General features: G+C 46.8%; 1 protein-coding gene across 3 annotated transcripts in view; it reads left to right on the top strand.

Moving 5' to 3' along the window:
• WNK4 (WNK lysine deficient protein kinase 4) overlaps nt 1–16,522 on the top strand; it is a 239,614-nt gene that overhangs the window by 181,307 nt on the left and 41,785 nt on the right. For all 3 annotated transcript variants that reach the window (XM_056548981.1, XM_056548982.1, XM_056548983.1), the window contains 3 exons: nt 1,780–1,950; nt 3,332–3,386; nt 3,514–3,669. In XM_056548981.1, the coding sequence (XP_056404956.1) occupies nt 1,780–1,950; nt 3,332–3,386; nt 3,514–3,669 (382 nt within the window). The remainder of the gene's footprint in view (nt 1–1,779; nt 1,951–3,331; nt 3,387–3,513; nt 3,670–16,522) is intronic.

The raw sequence follows: 16,522 nt of genomic DNA, 5'->3' as shown, positions 1-16,522 counted from the left end.
CCCCCCCCCCCCCCCCCCCATAATAATTTACAAAAATTTAATTAAAAAAAAAACAATCAAAAAATAGAAACAGATTACAAAAAAAAGAACAGGCATCAGTATCTATTTGTAATCAGGAAAATAAAATCTAGGTGGCAGGTCCCCTTTAAGGAAAAAATGCTACATATAGTCACATAGCCAAGGATCTAAGGTGCGGCAGGGGAGCAGCTACCTGAGCAGGTAAACTCTGCCTAAAGATATTCCCCTTAGCCGATGATGAAGAGGACCAGATATACAATGAAGTTTTTTTGCATGTTGCAACCAAGGGTTTCCGCAGCCTGTCCGCACTAGTTAAATAAATACTTTTCAAGTCCCAGCATATCTTCTTTGTCTCTATTATACTCTTAGGGTAGATGTCAGTCTTTGCTCTTTAAAGGGGTCCTCCGGTGGAAAACGTTATTTATTTTTATTTTTTTTAAATCAACTGGTACCAGAATGTTAAACAGAGTAGTAAATTACTTCTATTAAAAAAATCTTAATCCTTCCAGTACTTATTAGCTTATGTATACTACAGAGGAAATTCTTTTCTTTTTGGAACACAGTGCTCTCTGCTGACATCATGACCACAGTGCTCTCTGCTGACATCTCTGTCTATTTTAGGAACTGTCCAGAGCAGCATATGTTTGCTATGGGGATTTTCCTCCTACTCTGGACAGTGATGTCAGCAGAGAGCACTGTGCTCGTGATGTCAGCAGAGAGCTCTGTGTTCCAAAAAGAAAAGAATTTCCTCTGTAGTATACAGCCGCTGATAAGTACTGGAAGGATTAAGATTTTTTTTTATAATAGAAGTAATTTACAAATCTGTTTAACTTTCTGGCACCAGTTGATTTAAAAAAAATAAATAAAGAAAAAAAAGTTTTCCACCGGAGTACCCCTTTTAAAGGGGTATGTCGGCTTTAAAAGGATAGGGGATAAGATGTATGATCGCAGGGGTCCCGCCGCTGCGTCACACCCCCTCCCATAGACATGAAGGGAGGAGGTGTGGTGTGGCATCACTAGGGGGCGTGGACATGACATCCCCGTCTCAGAGGCGGCAGCGTCTGGCACAGAATACATAAGATGTATAAAGCCGGAATGCCCCATTAATTTTCTCTCTGACGCTGTCGCTGTGATACCTTCGTGCTCTACAGTTCTCATGGTTTCCAACTATGCAGCACAGTATGGAACAATTCACACTCAAGCGTAGCTGTCATATCAGAGAAAAAATGCTGCTTCTATATGTTACTCACTAGGTCTTTTTTTATGTGTCTAGTTTCTGTATTTGGCTCACAAATCCCTCCGTTCTGCTGCTCACTCATACTGACATCCACTGCTCAGGAAGGGCACTGAGCCCGCCATCACTCCCCATGCATTCACTTCCTCCCTGAGTCTGCTGTGCTGTGCTGGGTCTCTACAGCCAATCACTGCAGGCTGCTCCGTAACCCCCTCTTCCCTTTTTTGCATGCTGCAGTCTGATGAATAGAGAGAGAGGAGTAAGCCATTGCCAGAGCCCTCCGGTGGCAGCTTATTTCCGATAAGAATAAAAGGTTTGGATATGGTATAACCTACCCTTACTCCACAGTGATATTACAGTCTGTAAAATGGTTGCCTATAGCTGAAGCATCTTATCCGCATGTACAGAACGGAAAAGCTTTAGGTCATAAACTGCTTTTTTAGCTTATTGCTATGAGCAATTGTAATTTATTAGTATTAGAAACAGCAAATGTAAAATTGTGTAAAAATGTATATTTTTTCCCCCAGGTAAACAATGAGTTCATTATGCAGTCCGAACGGGAGAGCTTCACCAATAGGATCAAGGATATCATCCACCGCGTGGAGACTCTGCTGAAGAAAGAAGCTAATGGAGACCGAGAAGACGACCTTGATAGGCTATCTACTGGCCCATGCACTTCATCTATGCCCAATTTACAGGTAGGTAGCACAGGCCTTCACGTACTTATCGATGATTCTGAAAGCATCTAAAGTTGTTAAAGGGGTACTCCGTTGAAAAACAATTAAAAAATAAAAATCAACTGGTGTCAGAAAGTTAAACAGATTTGTAAAATACTTCTATTTAAAAATCTTAATCCTTCCAGTACTTACCAGCTGTTGTTTGCTCCACAGGAAGTTGTGTAGTTCTTTCCAGTCTGACCACAGTGCTCTCTGCTGACACCTCTGTCCATGTCAGGAACTGTCCTGAGTAGGAGCAAATGCCCACAGCAAACCTCACCTGCTCTGGACAGTTCCTGACATGGACAGAGGTGTCAGCAGAGAGCACTGTGGTAAGACTGAAAAAGAAATTCTAAAAGAAAAGAACTTCCTGGGGAGCATACAGCAGCTGATAAGTACTGCAAGGATTAAGATTTTTATAAATAGAAGTAATTTACAAATCTATTTAACTTTCTGGCACCAGTTTATATAAAAAAAATAAAAATACATTTCACCGGAGTACCCCTTTAAGTCTCCAAGGTGGCATTAGACATAGGAGGTCTTGTACTTTTGGGTCTACTAAAGATAATCCCCCAGATCCCTGATACTCTAAAAATAGTCCAGTGCATTCAGCTGAAACTTAAACATTTCGATCAGTGGGGGCTGAGTGTTCGGACCCTGACCAATCACTAGAACGGGCATGCGCTGACCGAGATAATCCCATAGACTTACATTGTAAGTATGTCACGTTAGCGCGCTCTTCTCCTGGCTCATTCTAACGAGCAACAGAGCTCTTAAAGGGGTACTCCACCCCTAGACATCTTATCTCCTATCCAAAGGATAGGGGATAAGATGTCTGTTTGCAGGTCCTCCGCTGGGACCCCAGACATCTGATGCACTGGCGATGTGGGGCGGAGGCTTGTGACGTCACGGCCACGCCCCGCTAGTGACATCACGGCCACGCCCCCTCAATGCAAGTCTATGTTACGGGGCGTCACGCCCCCTCCCATAGACTTGCATTGAGGGGGCGTGACCATGACGTCACAAGCGGGGTGTGGCCGTGACGTCACAAGCCTCCGGTGCTGCACCCGACGCGCTAAACAAACACCAGGTGCAGTATGGAGATTGCGAGGGTCCCCAGCGGCTAGACCCTCGTGATCAGACATCTTATGTATAGGGAATCAGATGTCTCAGGGCAGAGTACCCCTTTAACACTTAGATCCCGACCAATCAAAACCTTACAACATTTCCAAAGTAATTTTTTTAAGTGACAGCGCCCATTTAAATTATGGGAAGGGTGGTCAGGAGTACTTCAGTTTACAAGGACTAAAAATGGAGACTTCGGCAAAATGGAGACCATGTCATTGTTATTCTTTATCCACAGGCTGATCTTCAACTTCAAGAGTTATCTCGTTCCTTCTCCTCTTCTTCGCTCAGCGGTAAGTGCCTAAAATGATCCTATTTTGCCAGGTATGAGTGGGCGTCTTTGTTTTCCCTCACCCATTGTTGAGTCCGAGGATCCCATAATGATATCTCTAATCTATGATGGTTGACTTTCCTTTATAGATTTAGTTTGCACAAGTCCTAACAAAGGAATTGGTTCTCCCGGTCATCTCTACCAGAGCAGTCCTGTTCTAGACAATGATGTGTTTGCCACAGCTGGACCTCTTGCGGGCTCACCAGACCTTAGGTCGAAATCTCTCCCTCCTGCTATGACCATAGGTAATTCCTAAATTTATGTTACACTCAATTAATGCATCATGCAACACAACACCATGGTGGTGAAAGCCCTAACCAGGTAGGTAACTTCAGGTATTAAACCTGTCATGATCTTGTTAAATGTTATAATTCTCCCAGGTCATTGCCCCCATCCTGATAAACCTCCCCCTGCCTTTATTTTTATTATTTTTTAGTTTTGCACCTTGATATTGCTCTGTATTTTCTGCTCAGTCTCAGATTCACAGACTGGGAAGGGGCGTTCCCCAGCAGGCGTGACATCATCTGAAGCCATACAGGGGAGAACTTCCTCCCTCACTCTGCTACACACAGCCCAGAGCAGTTCAGTGTGAGATGAGCTATGATTGGCTAAAGCTTCTTTTGTGATAAGTTTAGTGAAATTCCAATGGGTATTGTCCATTTTTTTACAGCATTTGCTGGACAGTGTGTGGAAGAATGTTCTACTTTACTTTATAATGCATTTGAACACTATATTACTGCAATAATTCTTACTCCTTTATGTATGTTCTTCAATAGTACAAAAAAGTCAACAGTGTATCAAAAATAGTCCTCAAGATGTTACCAGGAGATATAGCCGGCTTCTCGGGTTTCCATGTGCAACTGCTCAGCCATTCTTTTTCGTCCGTCTCCGTTCACTGTTGGTCAGGTGAGAACGTCTGCAACGTCATACGTTGCAGACGTTCTCACCTGACCAACAGTGAACGGAGACGGACGAAAAAGAATAGTGTGTGTGGGTATTTTTTCCGACTGAGATAATGCTGGGTTTATAGAGCACCTGATCACCACACTTTCACCCAAATACCACATATCCCATCCCTTTTTTATTTTTGGAAGACTGTTAAAGGGGTTATCCAGGAAAAAAAAAACTTTGTGTGTACATATATATTTATATATCAACTTGCTCCAGAAAGTTAAACAGATTTGTAAATGACTTCTATTAAAAAATCTTAATCCTTTCAGTACTTATGAGCTGCTGAAGTGGAGTTGTTCTTTTCTGTCTAAGTGCTCTCTGATGACACCTGTCTCGGGAACCGCCCAATTTAGAAGCAAATCCCCATAGCAAACCGCTTCTACTCTGTGCAATTCCCGAGACAAGCAGAGATGTCAGCAGAGAGCACTGTTGCCAGACAGAAAGCAACAGCTCAACTTCAGCAGCTGATAATTATTGAAAGGATTAAGATTTTTAAATAGAAGTAATTTACAAATCTGTTTAACTTTCTGGAGCCAGTTGATATAAAAAAAAAAAAAAAGTTTTTTCCTGGAATACCCCATTAAGTTTTTAGAACCTTTTACTTTTTTCACAAATTTTGTTTTGTTGTGGCCTTGTACTAATTTAAAAAATATATATATATTTTTTGCTAATTTATTAAAAAGAAAAAACTAAAATTTCCAATTGACATAAGTATTCAGGCCCCTTGCTGCGTATTTGAAAGTGGGCGGGCTCTTCTCGGCTGTCCATAGCAGATTTTCCGCAGCGGAATTTACACTGCGGAAAATCTGCCACAGTCCCTACTGATTTCAGTGGGGCTTGTGGCGGATTTTCCGCAGCGTAAATTCCTCCGTGGAAAATCTGCTGCGGACAGCCGAGAAGAGCCCGCCCCCTTTCAAATACGCAGCGGAAAACCCGCAAAAACAAATTTGCTTGTGAACGCACCCTTAAAGTGGAATCCGTTTGCATCCACTCACCCTTGTATATGTGACTGTAGACTGATATGGAGGTGTTGGGTATTAGGGCTGAGTTTTGGGGTACATTATATTTAATAAAGTTGTGAAGATTTTCATAATGCTTTAGATATTCCAGTAGAAAGAAAATCAAATGGCACTCACCAAAGTCGTGGTTTCTAATTCTTTATTCAAACAACATAAAAACAGCTGTTTCGCACTTCCGTCCTTCTTCAGACCATTCTTTGATGGTGTTACATTTGTTACATTATCGCATCCATGCACCATTTGTGGGATCTGTAGGGTCTTGCTTGCAGTGCCTGGAGAGCACCTAATACCTTGAGCATGTATCGAAGACTTAAGAAATCCTTCAAGAAATCGTCCAGGATAGGAAAAATTGGTCTTTCCCCCCCAAAACAACACAAAGCTTTACCAAGCGTTGTGTCTGGTATTACCGCTCAATCCCATTGATGTAAACAGCGCCAATTTGAATACCAGACAAAACCCATGGAGCAAAAAAGGGGTCTCCTATTTCTTACAATAATCTGCTCAATGGTAAAACCCAATAATAACATTAAGAAATCAATAATAACCAATAATAACATTAAGAAATGTTGGGGCTTCAAAAATATGTTTCCATAGGTCTGTAACATTCTAAGCATTAAATCTTATTAAGTCTTTGCGAATATAAAAGAGTAAAGCCTGAAACTACCTGTTAGACCTGGAGGAGGGATTCTGTATGCTAACCCAGAGAGGTGCAACAATGAATCAGGAGGTGATCTGCTTAAAGGAGAAGTATCATGCAGAAAAACGTATTCAATATCCAAAGGATCGGGAATAAGTTTTAGATCACAGGGGGGTTCTGACTGCTGGGATCCCCTACGATCTCCTGCACGGAACCCCGGCTCTCCCAGGGAACGGGGCGTGTCGACCCCCGCAGGAAGTGACGACCGACACGCCACCCTCCATGTATCTGTATGGGAGAGCTGGAGATACCCGAACGGCTCTTCTATAGAGATACATGAAGTGGGTGTGTTGGCTGCCGCTTTGTGCGGGGGTCGACATGTCCTGTTCCCGTGGAGAGCCAGGGTTCTGTGCAGGAGATCGCAGAGGGTCCCAGCGGTCGGACCCCTGCTATTTAAAACTTATCCCCTATCCTATGTATAGGGGGGGGGGGGATACTTTTTTTTGCATGATATATCTTCTTTAATTCAGTATGCATATGTCCTTTCCAAACAAAAATAACATTAGAAGAGTATAGAAAGCGGCACTCATCTTAAAGGGGTTATCCAGGAAAAAACTTTTTTATATATATATCAACTGGCACCAGAAAGTTAAGCTGATTTGTAAATTACTTCTATTAATAAATCTTAATCCTTTCAGTACTTATGAGCTGCTGAAGTTGAGTTGTTATTTTCTGTCTAAGTGCTCTCTGATGACACGTGTCTCGGGAGCTGTCCAGAGTAGAAGCAAATCCCCATAGGAACTGCACAGAGTAGAATAGGTTTGCTATGGGAATTTGCTTCTACTCTGGACAGCTCCCGAGACAGGTGTCATCAGAGAGCTCTTAGACAGAAAAGAACAACTCAACTTCAGCAGCTGATAATTATTGTAATACAATACAGGAATATGGGTGCACTACTGTGTTAGATGTATACAATGACATTGGCTATCCCTCAACACTGATGTTAAAATTGAGACACTCGCCAGTATATCCTTAGATGAAGGACATACCAGAGCCCGCACACCAACGCCAAGGTTTCTCAAGTGGCACTGGACCTAACGCTAACCTACCTGTGCATGATAAGCAAAAACTGGGGGCCAGGAAGGATTAAGATTTTTTAATAGAAGAAATTTACAAATCTGTTTAACTTTCTGGAGCCAGTTGATTTAAACAGAGATGTCAGCAGAGAGCACTGCGGTCGTGATGTCAGCAGAGAGCTCTGTGTTCCAAAAAGAAAAGAATTTCCTCTGTAGTATACAGAAGCTAATAAGTACTGGAAGGATTAAGATTTTTTAATAGAAGAAATTTACAAATCTGTTTAACTTTCTGGAGCCAGTTGATTTAAAAAAAAAAAAAAGTTTTTTCCTGGAATACCCCTTTAAAATATAGCGATCATCAACAGAGGATGGCTGGACAGAGAGCGGAGAGGATAGCGGTAGCTACTTCACGCTTCGAAGGGTGTGACCACATGCGAAGTAGCTACCACTATCCTCTCTGCTCACTGTCCAGCCATCCTCTGATGAGGATCGCTATATTTTAAGGAATTCCTAATAAAGTATTGAAGATTTTATCCTGCCCGGTCTGGTGAGTGCCGCTTTTTATACTCTTCTTATGTCATTAAAATTAATTTAAGATCCCATCATTTTATGAGTTATAGTCATATTCTATGATCACAATTCTATTCTTACAATTTATAAAAACATCTAAATCATGCATATAATACTTATATGGATTTCAAAATCCATATATACTGTATATTATTTTCTGTGACTGCAGAAGCAGTCCGGTGTGGATGTACTGCCTTTATGGTTCACCAGGCAATTACATTTTTGCAATTCTCATTATCCAAGGAATAGGGAATATTCATAATGTCCTTTATTGGAGGAACGACACACAGGTGATGAAGAGTGTGCATGCACTCAAAACGTGTCTGGTTGTCTGACATTTGTGTAGTGCGGTGGTGTGATGTCTATAATGTGAACTTGTTTTAAAGGATTCCAAAGGATTCAGCATTTTTTGCAGCGCTGGAACAAGCTTTCTCTTCCTTCCATCTATAAAGTAATTTAGCATTATGTTTAGAATTTACTTCTTGCCCACATCCAATTTTTTTTTACATTTTTAGTTTAAGGTTGAAGGGGTACTCCAGTGGAAAAAAAAAATGTTTTCAAATCAACTGGTGCCAGAAAGTTATACAGATTTGTAAATTACTTCGATTAGCAAATCTTAATCCTTCCAGTACTTAGCTGCTGTATGCTCCAGAGGAAGTTGTGTAGTTCTTTCCAGTCTGACCACAGTGCTCTCTGCTGACACCTGTGTCCATGTCAGGAACTGTCTAGAGCAGGAGAGGTTTGATATAGAGATTTGCTACTACTCTGGACAGTTCCTGACATGGAGAGAGGTGTCAGCAGAGAGCACATCCTCTGAACACAGCAGTTTCAGTGTGTGAAGTTGTCGGGTGTGTCTCCTTTGAGCTCCAGACTTCCACACAGAGAGAAGCAGCGTTTTTCACCTGCCTTCCCAGGGGTGTGGCAGGCCCCTGGGGAGAGCTTTCCTGCATGGAGCCAAGGGAGTCTCGGGCTTCTACCTCTCGTTCCCGGCTGGCGAGAGGGGGGAAGATAGCATCTACAGCCGGTTCCAAGGTCGGGGTGAGGCGTTCCAGCAGGGCCCGCAGAAATGCGGAGCCCGCTCCCCCGTCCAAACCCGAAGGACGCAAGGCTACAGCCAAGAACAGCGGACCTTCTGCTACCCCTGAACCCCAGCAATGGGGGGTACGGGGTCCAAGGGAGTCTCTGGAGATGTATGGGTCACGGATCCAATCCAAGATGGCGGAGTATGAAGAGTTGGGAAGAAAACTTAGGAGCCTGAGGGAAGACCTGAAGTTTTCACGCTACCAGGCTGACAATGCCTCTGCAGGTAAGAGGCAGAAGTTTACTGCTCAGGTGCGGGCTCTTAAGGCAAAGGTGGCTGAGGTGGAGGAGGCCAGAAGGAACATTGCTGAGGATGCAGGGTTCTTTAAGGAAAAACTTACTAACAATGAAAGATTTAAAAACCCGCATGCATGTGCAGACAGCCATGAGGACAGCAGTGAGGAGGAAGATGGAGAGGAGGAAGGTGATGGAGAGTCAGGTGAAGCTGTGGAGAGTGAGGGGGATGCTGCCCCTGGTGCATGTGACCCCCAGCCCCCCCAAGATAGCTACCCAGAGCCCTATCAAGTGGCGTTACCTTCCAGTGATGGGGAGATGGAGGATAGCTGTGAGGAGGACGCAGCTAGTGGGGGTTTGCTGAGAGCTATTGTGCAGCAGGAGTCACCTACCCGCTTTGAGGATTTTGCCTTTGGTGAAGATCTTGGCAAGAATGATGTAGTGAAAAAAAGGAAGAAGCAGAAAGTTCAGGAAACGGTATCTTTTGTTTTTCATTCATTCAAGCAGTCTGGGCCAGCTGTGAAGTTGGTTCAGGCTGCTGGGCCCCCCAAACTGCCAGACCCCGTTCCTGTCATGGACCGGGGCCAGCAAGGGGGGTACAGCATGGCGTCTGAAAAGGCTGTAGGCGCAATAGATGTGAAGCCCACCCATCCTGCCGGTAGGGAGGGGCAGGATGGGCTCATGGTGGGAAGTGGCGAGGCAAGCTATGCCGCCGCGTGCTCGGGGGGCGGTTCCCCGAGTGCTGTGGGCATTACCGGCGCTGCGGGGCACTCCCCTGTGAGGGGGGGGAGTGTCCAGGCGCCGTTGGCAGAGAATGGTGGGTCCAGGTGCTCAGGGGGCGGTCCTCCGAGTACTATATGTTCTGTGGGCGCTGCGGGGCACTCCTCTGTGAGGGAGGGGAGTGTCCGGGCGTCAGAGTCTGCTGCAGAGCCCGTGCGGACGGGCACAGCTGGCACGGTGGGGATTCCCTGCGTGTCAGAGAGTGTGGGCGGAGCTGGGGTGCGCCCGGGGGGGCAGCTCCAGACTCCAGAAGGGACATCGCCCATGGAGGAGGAGCCCTTGGCGTCAACCCCAGCAACAGCTAAGAAAGCAAAGAACATTATTAAACCAGCTATACTACAAGTCCCAGCCAGCCCAGAATCTGTTAGGCAGGTAATGAGTGGAGGATGTGAGAATGCTGAGTGTAGTAGTGTTGTGGATGAGAGGAGTGCATGTGGGAGTGTAAGTGGAGTGAATGATGGTGGGACTAGTAGTGGTAAGAGTGGAAAGTCGGGTATGAATGGGAATAAAGATGGGAGTAGTGGTGTGAGTGGCTGTACTGACGGTTCTGGGTCTGGGTCTGGTCTGGCTGCCCCCCCGGTAGTGGCTGCTTCTAGGAGCTATGCCAATGTCACTGCCGGGGGTTCAGGGGGGTCCCCATCTCTGTCCGGCTCTGGAGGCCACTTGCAACAGCGCCTCCTGGAGGCTTTACGCAGGGGCGACAGGTCGATCCAGGTAGAGGGAAGGGGTGAGGTCGACCTGTCTTTCTGGATAGAGAGGCACGGTTTGGGGGCTTTCCGAGAGCGGAATGGGGAGGTGGTCTGGTCCCTCCCGACAACCGGGCAGGACAGTAACCGTAGGAATGTGGTCCGTCTGATTTGGAGGGGCGAGGATGCGTGCCCACCTCGCTCTAAAGTGGTTGAGCTCCTCCTTCAGATGGAATTCAGGGCAAGTGACATCTTTGCCCTCATTCACCCCTACGGTTCATCCGAGTTTGATGTCAGTTTCGTACGGCCAGAGGGTCTCGAACTCTTCTGGTCAAACTACGAAGTGGCAAAGAACGAGCCCGGCTGGCGGGATTTTGCCGTCAAGGCGATTTCCCGTCAGAACTCTGTCAAGAAAGTTACCGTTTTGACCCGTAACGAGTCACTTTCTTGTTATGACATTATGACCTGGCTTGGTCGGTATGGGGATGTGACGGATATGCCCAAGAAAAACTTGGATGAGCACGGGATCTGGTCCGGGGCCTGGACGTTTTCCGTCAAACTCAAGCGTTCAGGGAGTACAGTTGCCCACATTCCGTCAGCCGCCTTCCTTGGACGCGATAGGATCCAGGTCTTCTACCAGGGGCAACCCAAGGTCTGTCACAGGTGTGGCAGCCCCACCCACTTTAGCGCAGCCTGTACTGTGCAGGTCTGCGCTTTGTGTGGTGGGGTGGGTCATCTGGCCGCATCCTGTAGGCAGATCCGGTGCCACCTGTGTGGTGTCCTCGGGCACCCTTTTAGCCGTTGTCCTAGCGCCTTCGCCCGTGCGGCGGCCGCTCCGGCTGAGGAGAGCTGCGAAGTTGCCTCGGCTGGGGAGGGTACGGGCAGGGATGGGGGCGCAACAGGGCTAGTGAGGAGGAAAAAGGGCCCCGCCAAACTAAGGCGGGAGGAAAATCGTAGAAGGAGTAGGGAGCTGGAGAGTGCCCAGGTGACGGGGGCAGCTTTAGCCCCTGCTCCTGAAGCTGGCCCTGTAACCGCTGAAGCCCTAGAAGAGAACGTGCTGGATGAGGAGATCAGGAGACTTCACAGAGAGAAAGGCAATATGGCCGACCCTTCCGATTCCTCCCACTATGAAAGTGTGGATGAGGAAAGTGGGGTGAGGCCCAAAAAGAAAGATAAAGGCAAAAGGAAAGGGAGAAAGAAGAGGTCAGAGCCCTCTGAAGTTCCTTGTACTACGGGCCAGGTCCAAAACGGAAGCCTGACTGCCCCCCCTCTGATTGACCTGTCAAACCGATACCTCGTCCTCGATACCATCTCCTCCCCCTCCTTGGAGGGGGAAGGTGAGGACGGGGTGCCTAGGGAGAAGGAGCCTCTGGGGGGAACTGGGCCCTGTCCTGTTGAGGCACCTTCCTCAGAGGGCAGGGCTAGACCGGAGCCGGACAGAGACGGGGACCATATGGATCAATCGGAGTGTAAAAAAAGATCCAAGAGTGGTCCTGCCCTCTCGTCTTCTTCGGGGGATGAGGGGGCAAAAAAGAAGGGAAAGAGAAAGTAAAGGGTGTGGCCGTCTAATTTAATCACCCTGTATGGCGGCACTCACCCCATTGACGCTGGCATCTATTAACTGTGCCAGTATAAAGTCAGATACGGCTAGATTCGCAGCCTTTGATTTTCTCGGCCGTGTTGAAGCCGACATTTTCCTTTTACAGGAGACCAGGTTGTCAGATCTAGCCTCTCTGGTAAAAGCCAGAAGAGAGTGGAGGCGCGGTCCCTCCCACTGGTCTCTTGCGGCTGAGCCGTATAGTGGGGTGGCGGTCCTTTTTACCGCTCCTGTTGAATGCCGACGGGTTATTGAATTAGAAATGGGGAGGTGCCTGATCTTAGATGTCTTCATGAAGGGACAAGAGCTCCGGCTCATTAACATCTACGCCCCGCAAACTAAGCGGGGCCGTAAAGATCTCTTTATGAGGATTAAGCCCTTTCTTTTTACGAGTCGGCAAGTGATCTTTGGAGGGGACTTCAATAATGTCACGAGGTCCCAAGATAGGAGAGGCTCCAATGGTCCGCTGACTTGCGATAGTGTGGCACTGATTAGCATAGCTAGAGAAGCTCGCCTAGAGGACGCCCACATCCGGAGCCCCTCAGGCCACACGGGTTTCACCTATCATCAAGGTAGTCGCAGGTCTAGGATAGATAGGTTTTATTTAAAGGAGGAAGCTGTCTCTTCCGTAGTGTCCGTGGTTGAGGTGGAGTTCTCCGATCACTGTATGATTTTGTTTTCCCTGAATGTTTCAGAGACCCCCCGGATGGGAAAAGGTTATTGGAAGCTGAATTCGTCCCTCCTGGAGGAAGCGGAAGTAAGACAGTCCTTTGAGGATTTTCTTCAGAGCCAGGTACCTTTACTGGGCCTATGTAGTAGTAAGTCAGAGTGGTGGGAGATATTCAAGAAGCGGGTTGCGGGGTTCTTCCGCCAGCTCTCGAGCCTCAGGTCCCTGAACAGGTACCGCCTGTATCAGGGTCTGAGGAGGAAACTCGAGCTTCTCGTCTCGACTGGAGGTAGCCGAGAGGATATCTCCAGAGTGAAGTCCTTGCTGATGAGGTGTCAGTACGATAGGCACACATCTTTGGTTTTTGAGAGGGATTTCGGGAAGTACCGCTCGCCCGACCCTTACAGAAACTGTAAGATGTCAGTGAGTAGTAAAGTCATTTCAGGACTGATTGATAGTACAGGATCTCTGAATCGGTCCAGATCAGGGATCTTGGAGGTTGTCAGATCCTTCTACTCGCACCTCTTGGGAAGGAAAGATCTAGATCGAGACAGGATGTCGGTTTTCCTGACTGAAACCATTCCTGAGCCAGGGGTAGACCCCTCTCTTGATGTTTTGGCAGAAGAAATCAGGGAAGAGGAAGTGAGAATGGCGATCGAGGGGCTTGCCCCTAAGAAGTCGCCAGGTCCGGATGGCTTAACATCCGAGTGGTACAGGACCTTTAAGGAGTCTTTAGCTCCCCTCTTGACTGAGGTATTCAATGAGTGTCTCTCCTCGGGCACTCTGCCAAAGTCAATGAGGAGGTCAGCCCTGATTCTTCTGTCAAAGGGTAAAGATCCTAGCCGGATTGAGAATTGGAGACCCATAGCTCTTCTCAATACGGACAGGAAGCTTCTGGCTAAGATATTGTTTAATCGGCTGGTGAAGTTTGCACCCCGGCTCCTTTCGGGGGCTCAGCACTGCTCTTTTCCAGGCCGAAGCACCTTAAGTGCTGTCCTTAGTGTCAGGGAGGCAGTGGAGCGGAGTAGTGCAGGTCTCTGGAAGGGGTACTTGCTGTCCTTGGATCAGGCCAAAGCATTTGATCGGGTGAACCACGAGTACCTATGGTCCGTCCTCCTGAGATATGGCTTACCAACTACTTTTGTTAATTGGCTTAAGATCTTGTATGCAGGGGCAGAGAGTTTCCCGCTGGTGAACGGGTGGTCTGGCCGCTCTTTTGTGGTGGGTTCCGGAGTCCGTCAGGGTTGTCCTCTTAGCCCGCTTTTATACGTGTTCGCAATCGATCCCTTCGTCCGGAGGGTAGATTGTGGGCCGTTGGCGGGAGTCGGGATGAGTCTGGCGGAGCTGGATGTCGCCCAGAGAGTGGTGGCGTACGCTGACGATGTCACTATTTTCGTCTCCTCAAGAGAGGAGGTCGATGTGGTGATGTCGGAGGTGGACCGCTACTCGGAGGCATCCGGGTCTAAGATCAACCGGGATAAGTGTGAGAGTCTCTGGCTGGGAGGGGGAGACCCCACGTTTGATCTCCCGGACACCCTTCCAGGGCCCCAAGAGTCAGCAAAAGTCTTAGGCATCACATTCGGCCAAGATGATTATCCCACCAAAAACTGGGATGGTAAGCTCCAGGATGCCGCTCAGAAGGTGGACCAGTGGAAGGGTTGGTCTATGACCCTCAGGGAAAGGGTACACCTGATGAAATCATACCTGCTCCCCTTGTTTATCTATCTGGGCAGTGTATGTATCTTGCCAGAGGCTTACTACACTAGGATCTACAGCCTGTTTTTCCAACTGTTATGGGGGAACAGGATGAACCTAGTCAAGAGGGAGGTTACGTACCGCACGAGGAGACTAGGGGGTTTATCTATGGTAAACCCTGTGGTGTTCTTTACGAACACCTTCTTGAAAGCTAACATCGCAAACCTCTGGTCAGAGAGGGCTTCTCCGTGGGTACTCTCCTGCAGGGAATGGTTTCGGCCTTTCTTCCAGGAATGGGAGAGAGGAGGGCGAGTGAAGGACCTCCGTACACCCCATGGATATCTTCCGGCTTACGCTACCCCGACTCTGAAGGCGATACGCCGGTGGGGTCTGGGAGTGTGGGAGATCAGGACCCAGTCAAGGCAGTTCCTTGACAAACGGGTTCTGTTGACCCACTTCCAGAAGCCTCTGGCGCTCAGGGACTGCCCAGGTCGGGATCTGAGGGTGGGGTTGTATCTTTTAAACATGAAAAGGATCCCCCAGAAGTTTTGGGACTTGGCCTGGCGCTGCTTTCAGGGGAAGCTATATGTAAGGGACAACCTGAAGTGTAGGAACTCTGATGACCGGGGATGTCCCCGAGAAGAGTGCGGGGACACGCTGGAAAGCATGGACCACTTCCTGCTTCATTGTCCCTTTAATATAGGGGTTTACAACCGGGTGGGCGCTTCCATCAACTGGAGTCAACTTGCCGGCCTTACCTATCCGGAGTGGGCTTATGGGGCATTCAGGTCCCTGGGTGGCCGAGACCGGGGCACTTTATTCTTAGTTAGTTTAGTGGTTAGGTACTACACATGGAATGCACGGTGCTTAGTATCGACCCAACAGAAAGTCCTCTCCGAGGTGGAGGTCTGTAGGAACATCACTGGTGACCTCGGGAAGATCAGGTCTTTGGAGTATGGCAGTCTTGGTACCAGTAGGGCTTCTCTCCTATGGAGAGGTTTTTCTTTTGATGTGCCCTAGGTACTAGGCCCTTAAGGTGAAGTACCTTATTTTGGCCAGGGATAGTGTATATATCTTAGGGTGAGTATAGGGTCAGTTTCATGAAGGGATAGTGATAGGGTTAGAGGTTGATAGGGAGAGGAATTTAAATTTAATTTTATCAGGATTGCCATCCTTCTTCCTGGTGGGGGGCTATGCATGTCACCTTAGCCTTTTGTTTTGTTTTCTATGGATGGATTGTAAAGGGCTTGCAGGCAACCAAACTTGGGCCTTGTGGTTTTGGTGTATTGTACTGTTAATATTGCTTTGTTGTAGACTATGTATATATTGTTTTGTATATATTGTTCTGTTTACATTAGGTGGGTAGGGGTGTATTTTAGGTTGGGTGGGGTTTCTTTTTTTGGGGGGGGGGTGGTGGTGGTGTGTACCCAGGACTGGACTGTTGCAGTGGGTACTATTTTGGGGGTCTGGTATGGGTCAGTTGTGGACAAAAACTGTGACCTATGGACTCTGACCCATGTCCAGAGGGGGTGGTGGGATAGTTTAGTATAGGTTGTTTTTCTGTGTTATAAATGTATTTTTTTTTTTTTTTTTTTTTTTTTTTTGGTATGTATATTCTGTATGGTTTTATGTATAGTGGGAATTTTTTTGTATTTTTATTTACATTTTTTATTTTTTTTATTTTATTTTATTTTTATTATTATTTATATAATGTCATAATTATTTTGAGAGAAAGGCAGTCGGACCAGTTTTCAGTTACTATAGTATTATATTATTTTTGTTAAGGCAGCTAGCCATATTTTTGTTTTTAGGCGGGGGGGGGGGGAGTGTGGTTATGTTTCCTAGTTTGGATATTTTTAGTTTTTGATCCAAGCGAGGAAAACTTTATTTATGTTCATTAGGTATGTGTGTGTGTGTGTGTTGGACTATAGTAGGTAATGATTTATTTATTCATTTATTTTTGGTTTATCTGGGCTGGCCGGTTAGGAAGGTTTAAGTTGTTATTTTGAGACGGATAGTTTGTTTTTATGTTCAGTTTTGTTAATTTTGTTACAGTGAAATGAACTTGTTTTGTGTTTTGTACTTTTATAATAAAAAAGAGTGTCA

The sequence above is a fragment of the Hyla sarda genome, chromosome 12 (genome assembly GCF_029499605.1).
Source record: "Hyla sarda isolate aHylSar1 chromosome 12, aHylSar1.hap1, whole genome shotgun sequence".
In the NCBI taxonomy this organism is placed as follows: Eukaryota; Metazoa; Chordata; class Amphibia; order Anura; family Hylidae; genus Hyla; species Hyla sarda.
This window is presented reverse-complemented; position numbering and strand designations above follow the sequence as displayed.